Source organism: Anopheles marshallii, chromosome 3 (assembly GCF_943734725.1).
Source record: "Anopheles marshallii chromosome 3, idAnoMarsDA_429_01, whole genome shotgun sequence".
NCBI lineage: Eukaryota > Metazoa > Arthropoda > Insecta > Diptera > Culicidae > Anopheles > Anopheles marshallii.
In genome coordinates, this window is record NC_071327.1 from 32,446,866 (window position 1) to 32,469,004 (window position 22,139).

Here is a 22,139-nt window from a genome sequence, read left to right on the forward strand (position 1 = left end):
AGCCATTAAAGAGTTCTACCATTCGCGAAATCATGTAACAGTACGTACGAGTAGCAATTCCGTACTGCTCCATTTTCTACCAGCTATGGATCCCTTTTGCCCCGCACCAAGGCAAGTTCCCAAAAATCCATCCAGGAAAGTGGCTGCAGAAGTTGTTGCCGCGCACACACTGAAGTGCAATTGAAACCAGTTGAAATAAGGATGCTCCAAGTTCGTTCGGTGACCTGCTCGAGGGGACTTTGGTACCCTTTTTCGTCCTTCTGCCTGACTGCGTGGAACCATGCAGAAAAAGAGAGGAAAAAAAGTAAATGTTGCATTTCCGGTGGTTATAACAAGCTTCAAGATTTTGCGTTTTTCCTTACCACTTCAGCATACCGCCAGTACCATGTGCGCTGGATGCCATTTTGGGGGAAAAAAGTTTTCCGCGAAGGACACGCGGAAAGAAAAACCGTCTCATAATTTATGTCTTTTTGCGCTTTTCCTCACCGACCCCACAACAAGTGAAAGTTTATTCCCGTGGCTCTGCCGTTGCCGGTATGGGAGACCGGTTTCGATCTGACCCCTTGATTCTTCACCATAAGCAGTAGCGCTAGTGTAGGTTGTAGTGATAGTAGAAGTAGTAGTAGTAGTACTACTACTACTAATGGAAGGTTTCGGGAAGCTATTACATGTTTCCATTCCGTTGGCGGGACTTGTGTACCGTTCAACCCCAAAACGGTTGCTTCCGAAAGAGTTATATTTTAGGGCGCTTCGTTGCGTTGCGTAACGGAATTGACTCTGGAGAAGGGAACGGCGAACGTCTTCACGATACCGTTTTTTACTTCGTGTTCGAACAGTGCACAGAAACATGATGCGAACGTGAAAAATGGAGGCGTTTATTTGGTTTGGTTGGTGCAAACTTTACTTCCAAGCCACCCGATCTGCCCCGGTTGGCAACAACCGTCCACTGGGAAGAGTTTGCGATGTAGTTCAAGTCCACCAGAACGCTACCGACGGTGGTCCATGATCGGTTGTTTATTACAGTGTGGTGCGGAGACGGTGGACTTTCTGTAACATTAACGGATGTCGCTGTCGTAGCCGATTTCTCTAAATTTATGTTCAACTTTTTCGGTTCCGTTTTTCCCGAGCGGTTCGGTAGAATGAAGCACAACTTCAAAACAAAACCGAGCGAGCGAGTGAGTTTATGTTGACGGAAGTAAGGAATTTTCCATGGAAGTTCGGTTCCGGCGGAAACAAGCGTTTTGGAGATTGAACGTATTTATTGCCCAATCATTCGCAAACAGAAGAAAATTAATAAGAAACTACTGCTGCCTATTTTCGACAAACATTTCTAGGTTGCAAAGTTGTACATTATATAGTTATTTTGTTACCGGCATTGGTTACATGAATGTGAAGCAGCATAAAAGGTCATGCTAAACGCATTCTGGCAATTACGGTGTGGGCTGCGAGTTTTATAGCAATAAAAGCAAAAACGGCGAGCATCAGGGACCGGGACGGTACAGTATAGCTGCATGGTGATAAAATTCATTAGGCGCCTCCATACCGACGAACGAAGCGCTCTGCTTCATGAAGATATCTCAGGTGTATTGTAATACTAGATGAGCTGTAAATCTGGTAGCTACCGAGGAAGAACAATCTCCCGGGCCATAGTGCTAACCGGTAACGATTTTTGCCCCTAAAATGCCAAAGGTTACACCGAATAGGCCCACCCAGCGTGAAAACACACTGGCTACAGCACACCGCCCTGGCGGAAAAATCTGCCGTCACTAGTGTAGTGCAATAATAATAAAAGTAATTACCTCCTTTTTCTACACAACCGGGCCAACCGGAACCGGGATACAGTGCTGGCCCGCCGCACAGTAGCGCTGTAAATGTTGAAAGCTTTTGTACAGTCATAAAAATTAGTTTTAATAACCGAGGGCTGCTGGTGCGTTTTTAGCATGCTCTAGTACTAGCAGTGCCACCGACCGTCTTAGTGCGTGCGTTGTTCTTTGCTCACTGGGAAGGAGTACAACCGGCCGGACTAGGTTAATCGGGTCGGTTGCCCAACACTGGTGCACCGGTCGAAGACACGGTGGGGCAAGCGTTTTTATGAAAGCTCTTCCTAATCAGACATCCGGAGGCATATCCGATTACGACGATTGCTACGGATTTTGGGACAGAAAATTAATCCTTCTGACAGGCACTCCAACTCAACCTTTCGGTTTCGGTCTAAACCGACTGCATGGTGGTGTTAGTTAGAATTGACGGTGTGGGATGAAGCTGTGGGGTCATTTGATATTAATTTGCAGAAGCTTAATTTTTACGCCGTTGCACTAGTGGCAGCAAGGAGCTACGAAGGGATGCGATGGTGCGTTTGAAGCGTGGCGGTAGTTTACAGGACATTACATCTCCCTTAGGCAGGACGTTGTGTACTACATGGAAGCAACATTTCGTGTTAATGGAACAACACTGATCTAAGCCTTGTGAGCGCCGGTCTTCTTGTTCTGAACGAACGACATTACTATGTTCTTGGGTTTTTTTTTGCTTCTTTGCTGTTTTACCTATTTTCAAACACCATGATAGGCCACCGACTTGGTGGCTTTAGTGCTGGACCCTCTGGACCGATGGACGAAGCTAGTTTGAATAGCATTTTTTGGAAGTTAATTGCTTACGGAAATCCTTTGAGATTGGTTAACATATGGGTTGGACATTAGTTTTCAATTACGCAGTTTTTGCCGGACCCTGCATCGAGTATGGGAAATAAAGCAGTAACGAATACGTTGATGGTCGGTTTTGTAGCCTGGGAGGCAGCGGTGTTGTTTAACTACTGTTTTAAAAGACTTGAGGCGACCTAACCTGTAAAAATGCCGTAAAAACAATGAATGAATAATGCTCTAAATGGATTTTAGAACTGCAGTTATTTATGTATAACTCAAGTATCATGGACTAGTTAATGCTTCGGTGAACGGAAAAAGCAACGTAAATCGCAGCGCAACGGATCAAATTAACAACAGTTGTTTGTGCACTATTGCAAATTAATTCGTTTGGCAACCCTGTCACCTGTGTCAAAATTCGAGATGCGTTACAAAATCGTAACGCAACTAACGCTTTCAATTATCGGCGAACCTTTTTTTTTTTTAAAACAAAAGTAATAATTTGTGACAATTTAGTTCTTATTTCATTGCATTGTAATATGTTGCTTTAATAGCCGCCCCCAATTGTGGAATTTGCATAATTTCAATATAATTTTGAGTGTCATGGAACTGTTTGGATTGAAGGGAACCGATAAAAAAAAATCCGATCAAAATCGCACATCCAAGTGACGTTATCTTGTTTACCATTTCCAGTTGAGTGAAGCTGCGTAAATCACGCGCGTGGAAATAGTTCTTCCGAAATTATCAATTACTCATCTATCTAAGAAGATTAAGACAGTTCTGTTTTGGGTGAATACGTTCCCGAAAGATGGAAGTGTAGTGTTTTTGGGTGGAACTGGGGATATTTGCCGTGGGCAACCACCATTCGTGGTTTGCAAATCGTTTGCCAGCAGCTTTGCTGGGTGCTGTTTGAGGTTGGAATCGTACGTCCAAAGCTTAAGAAAAATTCAATTATCGTTTGGCATCATTCTTTCGCCAGCCCGTATCATTAATCAAAAGGTTCATTGGAAGCTAACGGACTCTTTTTTTTTTTTGTTAAACTTCAATTTCAGATCTCATCGACAACATCCGTGGTGTGTGCCCCTATAGTATTGCAGTAGCGAAAGGTAAGCGGATGTTGATATGCGTGTACCTTCCAGGAGCAAAAAAAAAACCATTCTCAGGCATGAATGGTCTGAGAAACATTGACAAAATTGTTGAAAAATATAGCGACCGATAAAGTGAAGGCAGTGTGGTGGCAAACTGTCCGTACCGCTGGCTTAACATTCGCACCTAACGTGACCGGGAAAATTAGCTGAGAGAGTTGGAAATGAAATGCGATTAAAGATTAGCATAACATTGTCGTCACCGGGAAACGGTCGGTACACAAGCCACAAATTGACTCTTTTCGCTGACGCCAGCAATGGTCTACTGTGGGACCAGAGAAGCTTTTATATCCTTCTCCGGATTCTCCGGATTGGATTGTATTCGTTCCCAAAATTGAACCATTTATGTGAATTGCGTACCTGTAACCTATTCTAATCGTTTCGATTAACTGTTCGTAGCGTTTTACGTATGAAACGGATTTGAGGTAAATGTATTTCATCATTATTGCAAATATTTTATACTCATATTCAATTGCCATATTTATTTTTTATTGCGTATGGCCTTGAAGCGTCGAAGACTGCAGGTGTGGAACCAAATATTTTACACATCCCTGGGACACAACTACCACTGTACACAAGGGATACAGACGCTTAGCCCAAATACGTGAAACGTGCTGTTAATGATGATTGTTTCTTTAAGTTTGAAGTTTTAATTACTGCGCCATCGCCACATACCCGAGGTATGTGCGAGTGGAGCATTTTCTTCGAACCAATTGGACGGCTTTCTTGGACAGTGAAGCGGTCCTCGTTTGGGTTCTAGTTGTGACCCCTACCGGTGCATGTCAGACATCCATTAGACGACGGACGCGTACCGTATTGCCGGGCGAGATCGGAAGAAAGAGAGAGAGAGAGAGGGAAAGATTTCATTATTTGATAGCTAAGTTTTTGGAGATTTGTTTCACGCTTTCTCAGCGCGAGCGTTTTGTGCCGTTGCCCGTTGCATTATTGCGCCACACTATATTGTGCCGGGTGTTGGTTTTAACGCGCCCCTCGAGACCCGTTTCATATCGGTTTGTTAGAAATTACCGCTAGAACGTAATAGAGTACATTTGAAATTGCATTAAATAGAAGAAGTTTGGTGTTGCACACAAACAACTTTGTTGCCAAACTGATTGTGAAATTTGTAGTCGAAATTAAGGAAGCTTAATGTTAACTGTTCCGCTGCTAAGGGCAAGTTCCTTCTCCTGTTCACCACTTGAAGCGCATATCCGTTGCAAACAGAAAACTAATCGTTTGAAGTTATTCGTTACTGTCATACGCAATCAGCCTCCTAATCAATGTTCCGTGCATGTGGTGTGCTACTACTCACCCTTATAGTTGTGTTCCCGCTTTTGGGAAAAATAATGTCCAATTATACGTTCTAAATTGTGCGCACTGCGAGAAGAATTGCAGCCTAAAGTTTAGCTTAGGGTTAATTCTTGAACCAGGGGGAAAATCCGGTTTTCTTCCAAAAGTCCTGCTACTCCTTTGACAAATCTTTGCCACACAGAAGGAGGCCGCACGTGTCGTGCTCGGTGTCCGGTTCGGGCTAGTAATTACAACGTTATGCGTACGCGGACAACTGCACGCAACGACGCAACGTGCGCATTTTCCCGTTTTCTGATTTTCCTGTTCACCCTAATGTGGCACCGAATGTCGCACTGGCTTGCCCTGGGTCGGCGAGCTCTCCGGGTATCGATCGGTGGAAGTGCAGAACGCAGGCTAGGTTAGCGAGTAACCTAAAACTGATTCCTTATCACCTTTTGTCACACCCGTTGCCTTGGAACGAAGACCTTTCCTTTTCCTGCACGTTGCACCAATTTCTGTTGAGATTTCGAAAAAAAACCCTCGCCTAAATCCACTAACCTGTACCGTGTGCCAGGGTAGCGAACGCGCTAGAAAGCTTCCGTGTGTTCCATTATGCATTTTCTCATTTCCGGCATTTGCAAGCCGGGGCAGTCGACGCGTTTTACGCACGTCCCCACCATGTCCGGCCCGTAGGGCTGGTTTGGTGCAAGTATAATTAAACAAGTAGTTCAAAAACAACCAACGGTGCGACAACGCAATGTGTAACAACACGCGGAACAACCCGGTGCGCACGGGTACCGAATGCGTGTCGTTAGTTCTTCTCTTCATTTTTATTTTGGGTTTAGTTGTTGCTGTTAATTTTCTTCCGCGCTTTTGGGGCACAGTTATATATACATATTTAAATATTGTCGCCAGTCCGCTCGGTGCGTTGTATGTGTGTGACGCATTGCCCAACCCCGTTTGCAGCAAAACCCAATCTAACGAAGAAAACCGGAAGGTGCACTCACTGCTGTACTGCTGTTGTGGCCGTTGGCGACTGGAGTCAGCACCGTCTTGTTAGCGGGCCTTTCGGGCATGGAGGGTTGGGAATTAGTTGCGTATAATTAACCTAATTAGCAAAATAGGGGAAAATGCGCCTCTGGTGGCGTACGCAAATGTGTCCGCCGTTGCACAAAAGCGACGCAAGAATAGAACGTTTAATTGAACCAAACTTTACACTAGGAAATTGGACGTGTGATAAGAGGTTTTTTTTAATTTAATTTTTATTATTACTTGATCACATAAATGATGTGGCTTATTCGATAGAATATAAGTTCTTCAATGATTTGTTCTGCAATTCTGAACGATAAAACTGCATTTCTTTTATGCTACAATTTTAGGTCGAATCGCAATATCTTTCTAAGCTAAAGGATTTCAACAGTTGGAAACGTACATTTGCACTTTCTTTGGCCCTTTTTCCAGCCAGTGCCTGCATTTACCATCCAAACACACGAATCCGGATGCTATGCGCGCAGTGTGCGTGATGAATTTTCGCTCGCTGCCATGAAAGGAGCCTTACGGTTACGCACTGTGTTCATAGCGGGGTGTGTGCGTGCATGTTCCAACAGTGTGCCCCCAGCCACCACCTGCTAGAGCAAGACAACGCTGTTAGGAAAAATCGGGAAAAGAAAGGATAGAAACGCAACCCCCCTCCCCCCGTGCGTTCGCGCGTATCCCTGGGTGGGAAGAAGGATTTGTGTCGTTTGGCAAAACCCGAACCGCCTTAGTGCCTTGTGCAGGAACCAGAGACCGCCCAGGCCGGTGAGCGAATGGTGTTGATGGTGGTAGTAGGCACAGCACAATCGGGCAGGCTGCAAGAAGGATGCGGCGGCGTAACTCCGTGGGAATGGGAAACGCACTCTCGCCATTGCGAATGCGTTTGAAATGCGCATGAACCGATAAAATGACGCACAAAAGCACCACTACTCTTGCAGCGAGGGAAGGTGAGATTGACTGGGTGAAGAGGGGCAGAGGAGAGGGTGAGGGGAGGTCATCGAGCGGTACAGGAATGTGGTGGTGGTAGAGTTTAGGTAGGCCTAGTAGAGTACTGAATGGGGCACGGGTTCCATGGTTGGTCGCCGCCATGCTGGTTGCGTTTCTGGAAGGCTGAAGGTTGGGGTTTTGTAGCACAAAGCCGGAGGAAGAGGGCGAGTAGTTGAGAGTTTGTGCGTCTCGCGACCAACCGACCCTCCGCGTGTCTCCAAATGGAGCAAAAAAAAAAAAAAAATAGATACGAAAAGGCATTCGCTAGGGATATCCTATTTTGTCAAAGGCATGACATGGGCTGGAGCCTTTTGCAAGTTCGGAGGTTTCGGAGCAGGTTCTAGGTTGTTCCCGATCGAAATAGGAATCAAAATTGTCTGTGCCAATGGGAAAAAACGGCACGAGGATGATGCAACCTCCTTCCTCCCCCTCTCACATCGTAAGGACGCAGTGGAAACTCTGATCCGGAGAAAAGAAACTCCTAGAGTCGTCCAATTGGATTTTGGCTCGTTACGCATTGTGCTGGAATTTCATCATCAAGCGGCGTTGTTTTTGGCCCAGAAATTGCGTATGCCTCAAGTGGGAGGCTTCTCTTTATTCAGTATCACCAGCAGCTCGTAGGATGAAGCTTGTTGACTTGCATTGTTTTTCCCTTATTGTCCGGTAGATAGCAGTACCTAGCTTCGCTCATAGTTCGCTTGGAGAGTTCTTCGCAATTGGCTTTGTTCTCCAACGACAGACAACAGCACCAGAGTTTGTGCATGAAAGACAAGTAACAAAACATGAAACCGAAATGTGGGGAGGTATTTTTGTTTTAAGAATTGGCAATAGCACCATCTGCCAACTGCATTACCGGGCTTTTGTCCTGACACAGGATGGCGCCCCGTATGATGGAAAAGGAACCTCCGTCTAGGGCTCCGGTGCTCTATTATTGGACAATCTTTTTGGAAAGTCACTACGCGTGGTACACAAGTAAAATGCTCCACATCAGCAGCACGCCCTGTGGGCCCCTGGGCATACAAACCGATCACTCACTGTGTGGCCAAGTCATCGTTTCGAATATGTATTGTTGGTACGTGTGTGGCGCACCTCGGTGTATAGAGTGCCCCCCTAACGTTTTTTTCTTGCTGCTGGAGTTTGTTTATTTGTTTCGTGTTGCTGCAGCTACCGGAGCCCGGTCATCAACCATTGTGGTTGTGCTATTTTGTTGGCCAGCTTGTTTTTGTCTATCACCTTTTTGCTGGTTTGATAGTTTGCAAAACTGCAACCGTAAGTCTCTCGCACTCCGATTGCGTGCGTATGCGTACACTTTTGCTAAGCTTTTTGGTGCAGTACTGACACTGGGAGGTTTTTTTCCTTTTTTTGCGGTCTCTATGCATCCCCCCTTCTCTGATACATGGCCGTTGTTTGTACGCATCATGGCGGAGGAAAAAGTAATTTTGGATGGTTTTGAATGCAATTACCCGGCGGACGTGTTCATTGTAGCAACCTACCGGGGGCCTTACCATGCTTTTGTTTTGTGCAACTGTTACGCGCCGTCTACTGTGCGTAAGAAACTGATGAGCGGTGTAAAATAATAAACGCTGTGCGTGGCGAGTGCGAAGTAAACACTGTTTTTGTTGTACATTTCTCCGGCTTAAAGTTCCGTTTGTAGAACGGCTTCTAGTTAACGTTAATGGCACGCACGTCAAATGGCGTGTGCTTATGCGTTTCTTCAGCTTCTTGCGTGGAAAAAAGGATTTTAAAGCACACATTAACAGTAGAAACAGAAGTTCGACTTCCCTCCTTCTCTCGACCGCAATCGAAATCGGTGGTTAATTAATGGTTGTTGGGGGGTGTGAAATCGGATCGGAAAGTATTGCTTTTCGGTAGTGTTATCTGTTTTGGCAAGCTTGTTTTTGCCACTTTCCCACTTTACCTTGGTCCAGTTACGCTAAGGTTACTGTGCGTGCGTTAGAAAAGTGCATTTATTACGTACATTTACACCAGCCATCGAAAAAGCCTAACGGAACTGTTACCGGGGTCGGGTAGCGATGGTCTTCACGGTTTGTTGGTTGGTCCCCCTGTTTTTTTTCGGGTGGTATTTTGCCAACGCGATCATTGTGCGAATGAGCACACCAGGCAAAACCAGGGCCCCCCAAACAAAAAAGTGGTGTCAAGGCCGGAAAACTTACGCACCAGACAGACGCACCCACCACCCAGACTCCGCGAAGGTAACGTAAACTGGAAATGGAAAGGGAAATAACAGAAAATGGCAAACCGCATTATTAAATCTTCCTTTTTGTCTTTTTCTTCTTGTAGAATTATGTTGCATTTGTGCGTGCGGCGTTTGCAGCTGCAGCTATACAAATATACCTTGCCGATGGTTTGAAAGTGATCCGCCGGCGAGAAAAGGTTAACCATTCGAGCTTAAGGTGCCAGTTCACTAAGCAACTGAGCGAAACTGATTGATGGCCAGAAACGCAGACAGTAACAGGAATGGGGAAAGATAAGCTACTCCTAAACCAAAATCCCGTGCGCCATGGCACACATTGACGATCGCTTTACAAACGCGCGAGCCCTCGAATATACGATCAATGGGTATGACTCAACGGATTTTGGTTAGCTACGTTAGCACTTGGACAGGGGAGAGCGACACGCATTAGAGAGAGGGTGGTTTATATATACTGTCTGGCACGGTATGGCATTAGCCGTGACGCGACGGTCGAGGACACACCGTGAGATGAAGGTGCGTAACGCACCGCACGCATTTTTGTTGCAGCTAACGTTGACTTTGTGCGATTTTTTGGGCTCCAAAACGTCGAGCTTTAAAAAAAAAATCAGCTAACCTCCCCATTCCGGTTGATGGTTTGCTGGGGGGGAACTGTGTGAGGCTCCTTCATAGTGACGTTTACCGGCCATTGTATGTATTGCAGGTCTTATGAACGGATGAGGCCTTCGAACGCGATCGCGTTCGTGCGTGGCAACAAAGCGTTCGTTTGCTGAAATGAGAAAGCAGCTAGAAACGGAAATCCTCCATCACCCAGGCGGCGCAGCACCCTCCGCTGCCTGCGCCATCGATGCTGTTGGCCTCGATAAAAATGCGTTTCGGGTATGGAGGTGTGTATGTGTTGGCTGTAGCGCGCGAGGTCGACGTCTGGGACGGCGCGCTTGTGTGCGTAAACGCAATGCGTGAGCCGTTAATTTGGCCAAAGGTGTCTATCGTTTTATGCGATGGAATAACAACAACACGACGAAGATCAATCGCACCAATCCGGGCAAAACCGATCGGTACGACAATCGGCGAATTTCAGTGCGTAAGCGAAACCCGGTGCTGAATGTGTAGAAGAGACGGAGAAAAAAAAAGGCATAAGATCAATATAAATCGAAAGCCAAGCCGTGTTGCGTTGGAGATCTTTATTTTTTTGCTATTCGTTGTTGCAAATTTTATTAGCGGCTGCCGGCTAATGTATTGATTTACGCATTTTAGCATCCTGCCCTTACGTGCTCGTTTTTCTGCATCATATTTTAACACACATTTCGGACGCTTGTAGCAATTCAAGGTGTCGTCCTCGGGGCTCGGTGCGTCTAGCTTTGATGGTGTGACGGTGTTGCTGCACGTATTGGGACAATGTTTAAACTTTTTTGTTATAATTTTTTTTATTCTTTGTTCACGTGTCTGCCGTGGTGGTCAGGAAGGGAAAATAAATAGCCTAAAAGCCAATAACAAAAAAAAAAACGAGCCCGTATGTTGCCTCTTGCAACGCAACGGGATGGTTTATAATTTAAAATGTGCGTATAAATATTAATGGCCTTTTTTGGTCATGTCTAGTTTTGCTGCTTCTTTGCTCTATTTGGTGAGTCAACCACGTATAGCTATGCCTAGCAATAGACAATAGGTAGAAGTTAGACATCATCTGAGGTCGGCTGTAAATCGAATTGAGTGTTGCTGTTCAAAAGACACCAAATCCGCAAAATCAATCCTTAACGGTAGAATAGCGTAGCGAAGAGGAGTCAAAACGCGTAAATTGCATTGTGCGTGCGTCGATGGATGGCATAAAGTTGTACGATTTCCTCCTTTAGTCTAGCGTTAGTTTTAAAACGGAGGACATCGAACCGCCGCAACTATAAACTGTTCCCCATTCCCAGTTTTATGGGGAGTTTGCAATAAACGAGTTATTAGACCGGCAATCCCAACCGAGTCGCCAGCATTCCGTTGCAGCACAGTGTTGTGGTGCGTGAATGTTTTGCGTCTAAAAATTGCACAAGCCACAATAAACGCAACACCATTTGGTCGTGATCAAGCCTGTGTGGAAACTGGACTTAAAACCGGGACCCAACGAAAAAAACAAAAACAAGTCCATTTTAGCATCGCTCATTAGTGCGTACGTGCGTGAGTGGACCTTTGTTTTCGTTGTTAGCTATCGGTTATGGTTATTGCCTTTTTTGGGGTAGGTTTGTTTTGGGCTTTTATTGGATTATCCAAAGAGATCATGCGAGGGAATGCTATTGAACCAATCTTCGTCCTATGAATTGAGAGAAAAGCTATCGTTTGGAGTGCGTGTGGGCAGTTTGATTCTTTGAAGCCTCTTAGTCCAACAAATATTGACAGGAAATCTAGAGTTTGCATTTAGTTTTACAGTATCCTCACAAAATTGCCGGAAGCTGTTATTTAATTAGTGTATTGTGAAATTAGCTTTAATGGTATGTTTCTTCTTATTGCACTTTTACTCGTAGGAATAGTGTTGCTCATCTTGGATAGTCAGTTATTCGAAACCATCCCCAAAAACGAATTAGTTTTGATGAAATTTTTTATTGGGTCCAATTTATATGAAAGGCAATCACATCTTGCTCAGCTTGGAAGAACATCTACGCCTTGAATAGTACCAATGCGATCATTTCATTGTTAAAAATATCTTAAAAGGCATGCAATTTGTGAGGAGACAAAGAAACACCGGGCGACTCCATTATATGTCCTTTTGCCACAAGGTCCTGTTCCAGTTGCATCTCGGAACTAATATCGACCACATTGCAATCACTAAAGCTAAAACATCAATTCTGTTGGAAGATAAATTTTGTATTGTGCTCGTCGTTAAGAGCAACACAATCGCCCTCCAGTCCTTTGTCTGTTCCTAGTCCTCCAACCCCAGACATTTATTCGACTGTTACGCAGAATGCAGATGTTTTTTTTCTGCTCTCCTCGCCGAGTCCCATCGAGAATGCCATCCATCACAAACGGAGAACATTCGTTCTTACGCGCCGTTCTCGGATCTCTAAGGAATTCGTCATTGGTGCGTGTTGTCCACCGCTGGCGTGTGCGCAAAGAGGGTGTAAATTTTATGTTTTTAAGGACCAAACGATAAAATGCAGTTTTATGAAGCAACACATTTAGTGTTGTACCGAGGGACTGTGGAGAATGAAGATTGCTCGCACCGTATCCTAATGGTATGATGCTGTGTATGACGGCCGGAATATAAGATCCAACAGCACCGCCCGAGCCTGTAGTGCAACGCATTTTACTACACTTTGTTATGTGCCGCTGGCCATCGTTAAGCGTTGCTCGGTTTCCCATTCCGTTGGTGTGCGATATCGCCTCCCGGTTCCTGTTCGGTACCTTAAATTATATCCCTTCTGTCATGGGCTGCGTTTGCCACAGACGCACGTGAGGGAAGACGAATGGGAAGTGAGGTTGAAGGAACATTCGAACTGCTAAACTCGTAGTGGTAGGTAGTAATTTTCTTATATCAGCTCGAAATGCGTTTAACCCTTTTTATGTCATTCGCAAAGCGAACCAAACCGTCCTTGGGTTTTAGGGGTACAGACGAGAAGTAACCGAAATTGCTCCGAGGAAAGCTGACGCCTACCCCTTTAGGAAATGATTGTTGTTTTACGAACGCATATTCTTTCGGGCGAGCAACGCAACGAGACGCAATAAAACTGCTGCAGGCCTTTCGATGACGGTGGGTCGTAAAATCAGTACACTGAGCCCGTTGAGGAGGAGTGTACCGAGTACCGAGCAATGGCGCTGTGTTGCAGCAGTGCTGTGGGGGAAATTAATACCACATCCTTTCTTGCACTGACACTGGCAAGCGCTGTTGGGTGGGTGTTGGATATCCTAGGATGCGTTGTGGGTGGTACGGTAAAATCAATACCTGTGCCGAGGTTTTACCCTGGACGTGTGCGGAGGTGATGTTTTTCTTCGTTGTAAAGACGCATCGGCCGTTTGCGATGGATGTATCGGAGGGTATATTGAAATGTGCATGTGAGTAAACGGGATGTGCCTATGTAGAGACGGAGTAAACGGTGCCGTTTCTGTGGGGTGATATGGGGAGGGAAGGGGCTGGGGGAGGTGTTTTCTTCCCCCTGACATGCAATGGACACCCGCAATAGCTCCTCCATGGTCTTTCCTCTCGCAGACTTCCGCCACCCTGTTGCTGATTGTGTGTGCAGAGTTTTCCCTTCAGGGATATGCCGGTGGCATCGGAAGCGCCGTCGAAAAGCCAACGACCAGGGAAAGAAAGTGAAAGTGAAACGTATTTTATTTCTTCTTTTTGCTACTAGAAGGAAGCCGAACATTGCATGCAGCTATACGGTGCTCCGTCCTCTTCCTTTCGTGCACCGGAATGGGAGGAAATTGTAGAATCTCCCCCAGGGAGGCCAAAGTGTGGCAAGGCACATGGTACTTGCTTGCATTTGCGCATAATCGCACAAGCCCGGGGAGGTAAATGCAGGCATGCAGGGGGCGAGTGATGCAGGTTGTGTGAGAGTGTGGGTGGCGAATGTTTTACGATTTCACTTTCACTATCGCAGGATAATCACGACGGTGGCGTTGGGGAGAAATGGAAGGACACGAGTATGCAGCAGCAGTAGCAGTGTGGGACACTTAATTTTATGCAGTACTCTAGTGCTACGACTACTGCTGCGACTAATAGCATGGCGAAGAAGATTGCGAACTTTTAGGGGCGATGCGGTACCGTTGGCGTCCGATGCGGTTGTATGTTGCAACCGTCCGGAATTGGGAAGCTAGATGACGCTGGGAGATTGGAATGATGGAGCGCATTCGTTTTTCGTACCCTCAGCAGAACCACCTTCTTTTTACGACGTCAGTATATAGGGGCAGTTTGCTGCTGCAGGGCGGTGGCCGTGTACCTTGGTAATGGAATTTCCTCACCAGCTGCAGCTGCTTATGTATAGGCAACGCCGTGAAAACGCATGCTAATGCTGGAGCCAGGAGTGCTGTGTGCGTGCGCTATAAATTGTGTAACCTATGCGTCTTCTTGCACCAGAACCGGGCGAGATATGGTTTTTGAAGAAAATGTATCCTTTTTTTCGGGGGGAGGTGGTTGCAATAATAAAACGGACCCATTTCGGGGAGCTGTAAAAGAGTATTGTATTAAACGGGAAGTCCGGAAAAGTAGTGCAGCAAATCGTAATACATTTTCTACCGTTCTTCTTGCGAAGGAAAAGACTCATCGTGTACACAGCCAATAGTGGTCGGATGTGTGCAGTCTTTGGCGTTGCAGGAGCTAGGCAATCCATCCTTGCACACTGGGCCATACATTATGCAGGCATGTAAGAAAAAAAGGCCGTGTACATGTTTGTGATTCTAAGAGGGATCGAGTCGTACGTATAATGCCCGGTTGCGTAAAGGACCGCCCTCTTCGCACATAATAATGTACGACCGTAGAGAAACGAAGGCCGGAAAAAAGCTGCAGAATTATACCGTGTTTTTACTGCAGTCCCTTTTTTCCGTTGGGGGTGTGCTGGGACGGTCTAAGTTTTTCCTGCACCGCACGACATGGCGGGGGTCAATGAAAATGGGAGCTGCTGTTTGCCGACGCGGCACTTTCTTGCATGAATTAATGAATCTTTTCGTTGATATCCCGAGCCTCATTTGGATCACTCTCCTTTATGGGAGTAGCAGAAGGTTTTTTTGTTTGTGTATTCTTCATCTCTCCCACTCCATTTAACTGCAATATGGTGGCTCATGCTACAGTCAAATGCAGCTTCTTGCACAGATGCGCTTTATTGGCTGGTGCGGTGCGCTTTTGTTACGGCTTTTGCATGTGGTCTGCAGGATTTTTGTTTTGTTTTTATTTGACTCTTTTGTGCCGAGGATTTTCATAAAAGGGGCTATTACAAAACTGTTTTTGGCTAATTTTTTGTTTCTCTACCGCAAGCTGTTTTTGGCTAGAATTGAATGTGGTATTAAGGGTTTTTTTTTTTTTGCTACGAGCGGTTCATAAGTAGAATATATGTTTTTCTTATATTTTATGCTTTGAATATGTTGTAATATAGGGGAGGATTAACAAGAAAATGTCTTGTGTAATTGCTTTTCGGCAGAACCCGAGATGGTAACTGTTCAAATGACAGATGCAGAAAAATGTATATCTTGGCTGAATTATTTGCTGAATATGTTAACGATACATTACGAGCAGAAGTTGCAACTAGGAGTATCGTTACTTCCGAAATGTAACAAAAGAAATGCCGGAAAACTCAACAAAGCTTGATATTAATGAATTTCAAAACTATAAGATTGAGCTCATTTTCGCTATGTATTTTTAAAGGGCAGCTATTTTATATTATGCTTCCACTTCCAAAGTACGTGAAACGTTAATTAATATAAAAACTAGGGTTATAATAAGGCTATAATAGTAGTGCTAAAAAATTAAACGTTGAGTTGAAGGTATCGACTGGCGTTTTGGCAAATATCGTCGTAACATAAACGTAACTTCGAGAGTATTAATGATTTATCTTTAAATTAATATTGTGCTATAAGTTACTTCTGTTCCTGAATTCTGAACGCTGGTTCTGAAAAATATTTTCATCATATTATGCCATTACTGCCGCAAAACACATTGTCGCTTTGGTTTGCTTAATTAACCCACATGAAGACAAACAAACAAAATGTGACTTTTATACTGTTGGATGAATAGAACTTTGCTTGTCAATGCCTTTCCGCTTTTGGGCATCGTTACTTCCGACAGACAGCTGGCTATTGGGCGCGCAGGTGCTACATCCGCTAGCATTTTTGGCATCGATGCACAAATGGTTCTCGCCGGCCAGCCAGCCAAAACAAAACAAAACCGACCGTCGAAATTCGGCAAACCGGCTTGCAGCGGTAAGCACATATGTATATACTGGGTGCGTCCAGAGAGCGATGTCATAGGAAACAAAATGCCGAACATGTGACCCGAAAATGTAAAGAGTGTGAACGAACCGCGGAACGCGTTAAATGCAACCACGGCAGCAGCAATGCGTCGCTACGAAACAAAGGGAAAGGACGGTTGTCCGTTGTTGCTAGTCGGATGCGTCCGCGTGCCTACGCTCACGCAGCAAGCATGCATGTATGTTGCAGCGATCGCGATCCGCGGCTGGAGCTCATGCATTTTTAATTGCTGATTAACGCATTTGCCTCACAAGACGAACGTTCCGGAGAGCAGGAGGGATGGAGGGGCCACTGCAATGGGCACATATTTGAATTGTGGTGATGATGTGTTCAGTAGAAACCGCTGCACAAAAACATCTCCGTATTTTTTTGGAGGAGACGATTCTTCTGTTGTTGATGATGTTGAATAACGCTGCTTGGGTGACTTTAAGCTTAGATGGACGGGCAATGGGAATTCCAAAGATAGTCTCATTAATCATTACAAATATTGCTCTACATCTGTGATGTTTTAATGCAATGCGTAAATATGATAAGTATTTAAAATTGAAACATTTGGATTTTTGTATCAATGTTTCTCGTAAGTGTATTTCATTGAACAGAAACACACTTCTAAACGACCTTAGCGGCGGAAGTGGCAACTGCGCAGGGAAGAGCCCTTGCGTCTCCGCTCCCATAGCAACAACAGCAGTCAACTTGTGCGCATTTGATGTCATGTTCCAAATAGACCCGAACCTTCCCTTCGTCAAAAAAAAAAAAAACCCGCGAACCACCGAAAAACGCAACCTCGCGGACCGCTTCTACTGCTGCTGCACACCAGCGCAGTACCAGAGTTTTTGTAGGTCAAATCTATTTAACCGAAATTTCGACAGTCCGCTGCATTGCCGCTTTGTGTGTGCGTACAACCGTTGGAGTGTGCGTTTGTCGCGGGCGAACGCAAGTGCGTTCCGGATCGGATGCGGCCATGGCGTTGCAATGCAGTGGGTTTTGTGCTGGGAGAGGATGGGTGTTTCGAAAGGCGGGGACACAGGGGGCACGCCACAGCTGCCTCACCAATGCTGACGATGAATATTTTGTTGCATGTTGATTTTTTTTGTTTGTGTCCCCTCCCGTTAGTGTAAGGTAATGGAAGTATTTGGTTGTTCTTTTTTTTCTTTCATTGCTTGTTGTGCTGCGTGTTATTGAATTTAATCAAACACATCGTGAACGTGCGCGCTCCCCTTCAACATGCGTGCGTGTATACCTACAGCACCTGGCCGCAGAAGGGAAGCAAATAGCAAGGCAAAAAACGCGACCGAAAAACAAAAACACATTAAATCCATTTACCTTCAAGTGTGATTGTTTCGCTTTTTTTGGGAGGGAGGGGATCTGAACTGCATCGTGTGAAAAAAATAGAGGAAATGTAAATTTTATGCACATCACTCGTACGGTGAACGAAGCACCGCGATCGCATTAGAGCCGCCTAATTTCCATCATTAAAACGCGGAACCTGGATGGAAACAATAACCAGGGGTGTTCAGTTACAGGATGGCGTTGCTTAATTAGCATGACATTTGTGCATTCTGCATTCTTTTCAGCGTGTACCATGTGAGGAGTCATTGGTTGCGCGGGGCACGATTTGTTGAGCACGGGAGAAAGATAACCAAAACAAATTGTGGACAAAATGGATGTGGATGCTCTTGGAATGTATCGATACTTTAGAATTAAGTTGATGTCTCGATTGCAATGTTGTTTCTTAACATAGGATTGAAATATCAATCGATTATTTGATTTCGCGCTGGACTTGGAGACGTAACATATGAAAGAAAAACTGAATTTCTCTGTATTTTGAGTTAATACCGTAATAACACCAGTCATTTTGAATAGTCTAGTTATTTTCAGTCCCTTGAGTTGGATACTTAGATGTCTATTATACAGCACGAACTCCAAGATTGTTAAAATATAATCCAACTCTTTGAAATTACTCATTTAGTAGTCGCCAATAAATACATGAAAATCATAGTATTTCTACTGTAAACCGAAATTCCTGTACTTGATCAATGTTATGGACACCATCATTGCGGTATAATGTAATTTTGGTAATGTTCATTGAATATGTCTTTTAGGAAAATTTCTCCGGATTAATTTGCAACTGTTGAGGTTGGGATATTCGAACTATTGTCATATTTGGCAATATTTCAACTGCTAAAATTGAGCCATAGCAGAACGTTTTTTCAAATTGTTGTTCTGCGGGGAAAAATGACAAATCTGAACGATGTTTCAAATCTTGTATTGATACATTGATACGTTTAGGCATAATTTTCCCTTAAAAATTGTCTAAATTTGTGTTACTACGCTAGTATTTAATAGAATAATAATATTGGGAGTACGTTTAAAATCGTATTTATGTTTAAAGTATAGTACATAACCTTATAGTGATTATCGCTTTATGTTTTTTTTTGAGAATTATTAAGTGTTTGTCTAATATTCTTCTTCTAATATAATTTATAATCTAGGAATAATTAACTCAATTTAAAATCCGACATAACGTTGATGATCCGATTTAGAAGATGTATTAGCTCAGGGTTGTGTTTTCCTTGCAAAGCATGGACAGCATGTCAAAAGACAAAAATCGATCGCCACCTTAAACCGTCTTGTACTTTTTTACGAGCTCGTAGGATTTGTTTGCGGTAGCTGCTGTTGCTTACAGTTTAGGACGCCGACCACAAAACCAGGCCAAAAATTCGTGCAACCTTCCCTTAAAATAAAGAATCCTGGGCCTGGGCTCGCTCCTTTCAGTTGTTTGCTTCCCAGTGCGTTGCGGTGTACGAACGCTGTGAAGCAACCTACCATCATTTTAATGGATGGTTTGTTTTATTCTGTTGCTGTTTTTCGGTGCTCCCCCTAGATGCGCCGCTTTCCTTGCATTCAAGATTTATCGTTGGGTTGTTGTTGTAAGTTCGGGCTTTTTTTTTTGTTGAAGGTGGTGGTGGGTGGGATGTTTTTATTTCCGTTTCAAATGTAGCCGAATCGGAGTCAAGCTCCGTTGCGCGACCCTATGGGTTCTGATCGAAGATAAATCAAAGATTTATGTGGAACGCGTGTAAAGGCACCGAATCGTCTGTACCGGGCTGGGCAGTTTGCGGTGGTTGACTTTTTGTTTACAGCCCAACTGGTAGCGAGCCACCGTTCTGTGATCATCCTTGCTTCTACCACAGGTCCGGGTCGTCCTGTTCCGCATTCCGTTTGTGTGATGGCGGTGGCGAACAATGAAATGTCCTTCCATGTATAGTTTGATTGCTATTTTCGTAAACGATTTTCTAACCTGCATTCCTGATTATTTCCCATTTCAGATCGTTCGCGGGATAGCGAGACGCGAGGCGCGCAACTTGAAACTAGCAGCAAAACGAAACATTAAATCAGCGCGGCATTAGGAAGCATCACGGCATCATACAAGAGCACGGCCACCGAATCAAATCGCGCGCCCTTTAAGCAATTCAAGACGGAGGATATTTAGTAACACTCCGTGTCACACCCCGTGTGTGATAAACGTATCGTTCTCTCGATCATCACGGGACGCCCCACTGTCGGAACGCTGTGTCTACGGAAGGCAAACGGCACCAACATGGATCAACAACAGTACTGCCTCAAGTGGAGCAACTATTCATCCAACCTAGCGGCGGCCTTCTCGAACCTGTTCGATTCCGCCACACTCACAGATGTCACGTTGGTTTGTGGAGGTAAGTAGAGTAACAGACGCACCGTGCTGAATGGAAAAGGATTTTGTTTGTATATTTTTTTCTTTCGTTTGAGAGATACGTACAACAATATAAAAAAAAACAACCATTGCTTATTGGAAGGTGGTAAGCCTGCTAAAGGTGCCAGTGGGATTGGATGCGAAATGACCATCGGATCTGTTTTTGGACTTGAAAGGATTTTCGGGACGCTGCGTTGCTGCGATGTTGACGGTCGCCACATAGACATTATCGCATTCTGGTCCGATGTGCGTTACCGATGCGAGAACCACCGGGGATCTGTCCGTTTGGCGATTAATCGAAAGGAAAACCACCCGCACACGCACTTTCACAGTCTGTATGCTGGGGAAAAGCGGAAATGTGAAGCGGATTTTCAAAGGATTAGACATTTATTTTAAATTTTCATTTTACCATCTACTGCACACACCACGTTGTCCGGTGGTGGTGGTACGCTTCACATCACGCGATGATACTCGCGGGTAGAAAAACTCGCGTCCGCGATTTATTGTCATGCGGAAGTTTGTTTTTTGTTTGTAGCACCCCCTCCCTACTTGATACTTTATGCGTGATCTTCTGACGAGAGTGCTTTCTAACAAGGGTCAAACCTTCGGTATCGGTAGATGGACACACGCTGGCCGGAATGAAACGAACCGTCACCGTCTGTCGGTAAAGTAGTCTCTCCCGGTAGTGTGTTTTCTTGCACATGAATTTAGCGCGTGCTATGTGACCTCCCACAAAGGAATATGTTTCGTCGAAGTGTTGTGTAGGATGGTATTTAACGTCCCTTTTTTGTTTGCAAATGCTTTGATCATACAAGCAAGCGATAATGCAACATTTTTTTGTATTTTTCTTTTCAAAATGAAGCTATTTTGATAAAATTATAGAAAAAAAAGTTTTTGAATTATAAATTCTGATTTTGTTTTCATCGGTCATATTTCAGAATTATAAATTATGATTTTGTTTTCATCGGTCATATTTCAGAACAATTTGTTTCTGTTTAAAGTATCTAAACATTATATTTAAAATTAATCCATGGTGATAACATGAGGCAACATATCCCTGGTTGAATTTTCGCCATGACAAGGTGAAAGAAGCCGCTAGGGATAAGGCCGGGAAGGATGTGTCACAATCGCGGAAATTAATTTTTCTCGCGACACATATCGCCCTTGCATGCTGGTGGCCTGGTGGCGAATGGATTGATTATGTTACGTTTTTTGCTCTTTTACCTATCATCCCAGTGTCGTGTAAAAGAGTACCATTTATTTGCTTCGCCGTTTTATATATTTAAAAAATCATCCACTTCTAGTACACGCTAGAATGGAGTTTGTTGTGGATGTTTTTGGTAAAGGATAGGAAAATTGTGAAGGAAGGCCTGAGCCACTCTACCAGAGATTTGGACGGGAGAGAGGATGCGATGGTTTTGTTTTGTTTTGTCTGCGCATCGTAGCGCCCAGTTTCCGGTTTCCTGTTGACGATTTCCTTTCGCATCTGCAGCAAGTGGAAGATGAGAAGGACGCAGATCAATGTTGTCTGAAGGACGGACAACAAGCCCTCGACGGAGGGCCCATCCGTGGTGTTTCGCGGTCTTGGTGTTGTTTTTTTTTGCTGCACCATGCTTTATTTTCACTGTTGTCGTTGTGGATTTGTTGTTAACTCACCGGTCTTTGTGTGGTCCTGCTTTTTTTTTAATTTATTTCGAGTACCTGAGATACGGGAAATTGAGTGGAAGCATCGAGTGGAAACTCCAAGAGCAAAGGCGAAAGCGAAAAAGAACAAAAAAAAAAACAAACTGTTGTGGCCCCATCTTCTTATGTTTCCCGCTTCAAATCATTGGCGTGTGGTCCAGTTAGCATTCTTTTTTTTGTTGGGGGACCTCGCGCTTTATTTGTCTAAATCGCTGCTCGGCCGCCACATTCAACTGTGATCCTTCCAATTCGGCGGTGGCAAGCATCCGCGACACTGAGGATGTGTGTGAGAGGCGTCAGCCGCCGAATGCTCGCGGGAGCAAAATTGAGCTAGAGGATTAAAATTTAATAATGTTTGGTCGGTGTTTGCTGGCTGCGTTGTCACTTGACAATCCTGTGCGGAGTGAACCAACTCCGCCACATCGCCGATCCGTCCTTCACCTGAAACCAGCAGCCACAACTTACCGCCAACAGTTCGTTTGTGA

The 22,139-nt window shown here is 44.6% G+C and overlaps 1 protein-coding gene across 1 annotated transcript in view; it reads left to right on the forward strand.

The window, feature by feature from the left end:
* Positions 1-19,829: 19,829 nt before the first annotated feature.
* The window catches only part of LOC128713589 (zinc finger protein chinmo), a 28,919-nt gene continuing 26,609 nt past the window's right edge, over positions 19,830-22,139 (forward strand). Inside the window, exon 1 of the mRNA XM_053808449.1 lies at positions 19,830-19,954. Coding sequence (XP_053664424.1) covers positions 19,840-19,954 — 115 coding nt within the window. The 5' untranslated portion in view covers positions 19,830-19,839. The remainder of the gene's footprint in view (positions 19,955-22,139) is intronic.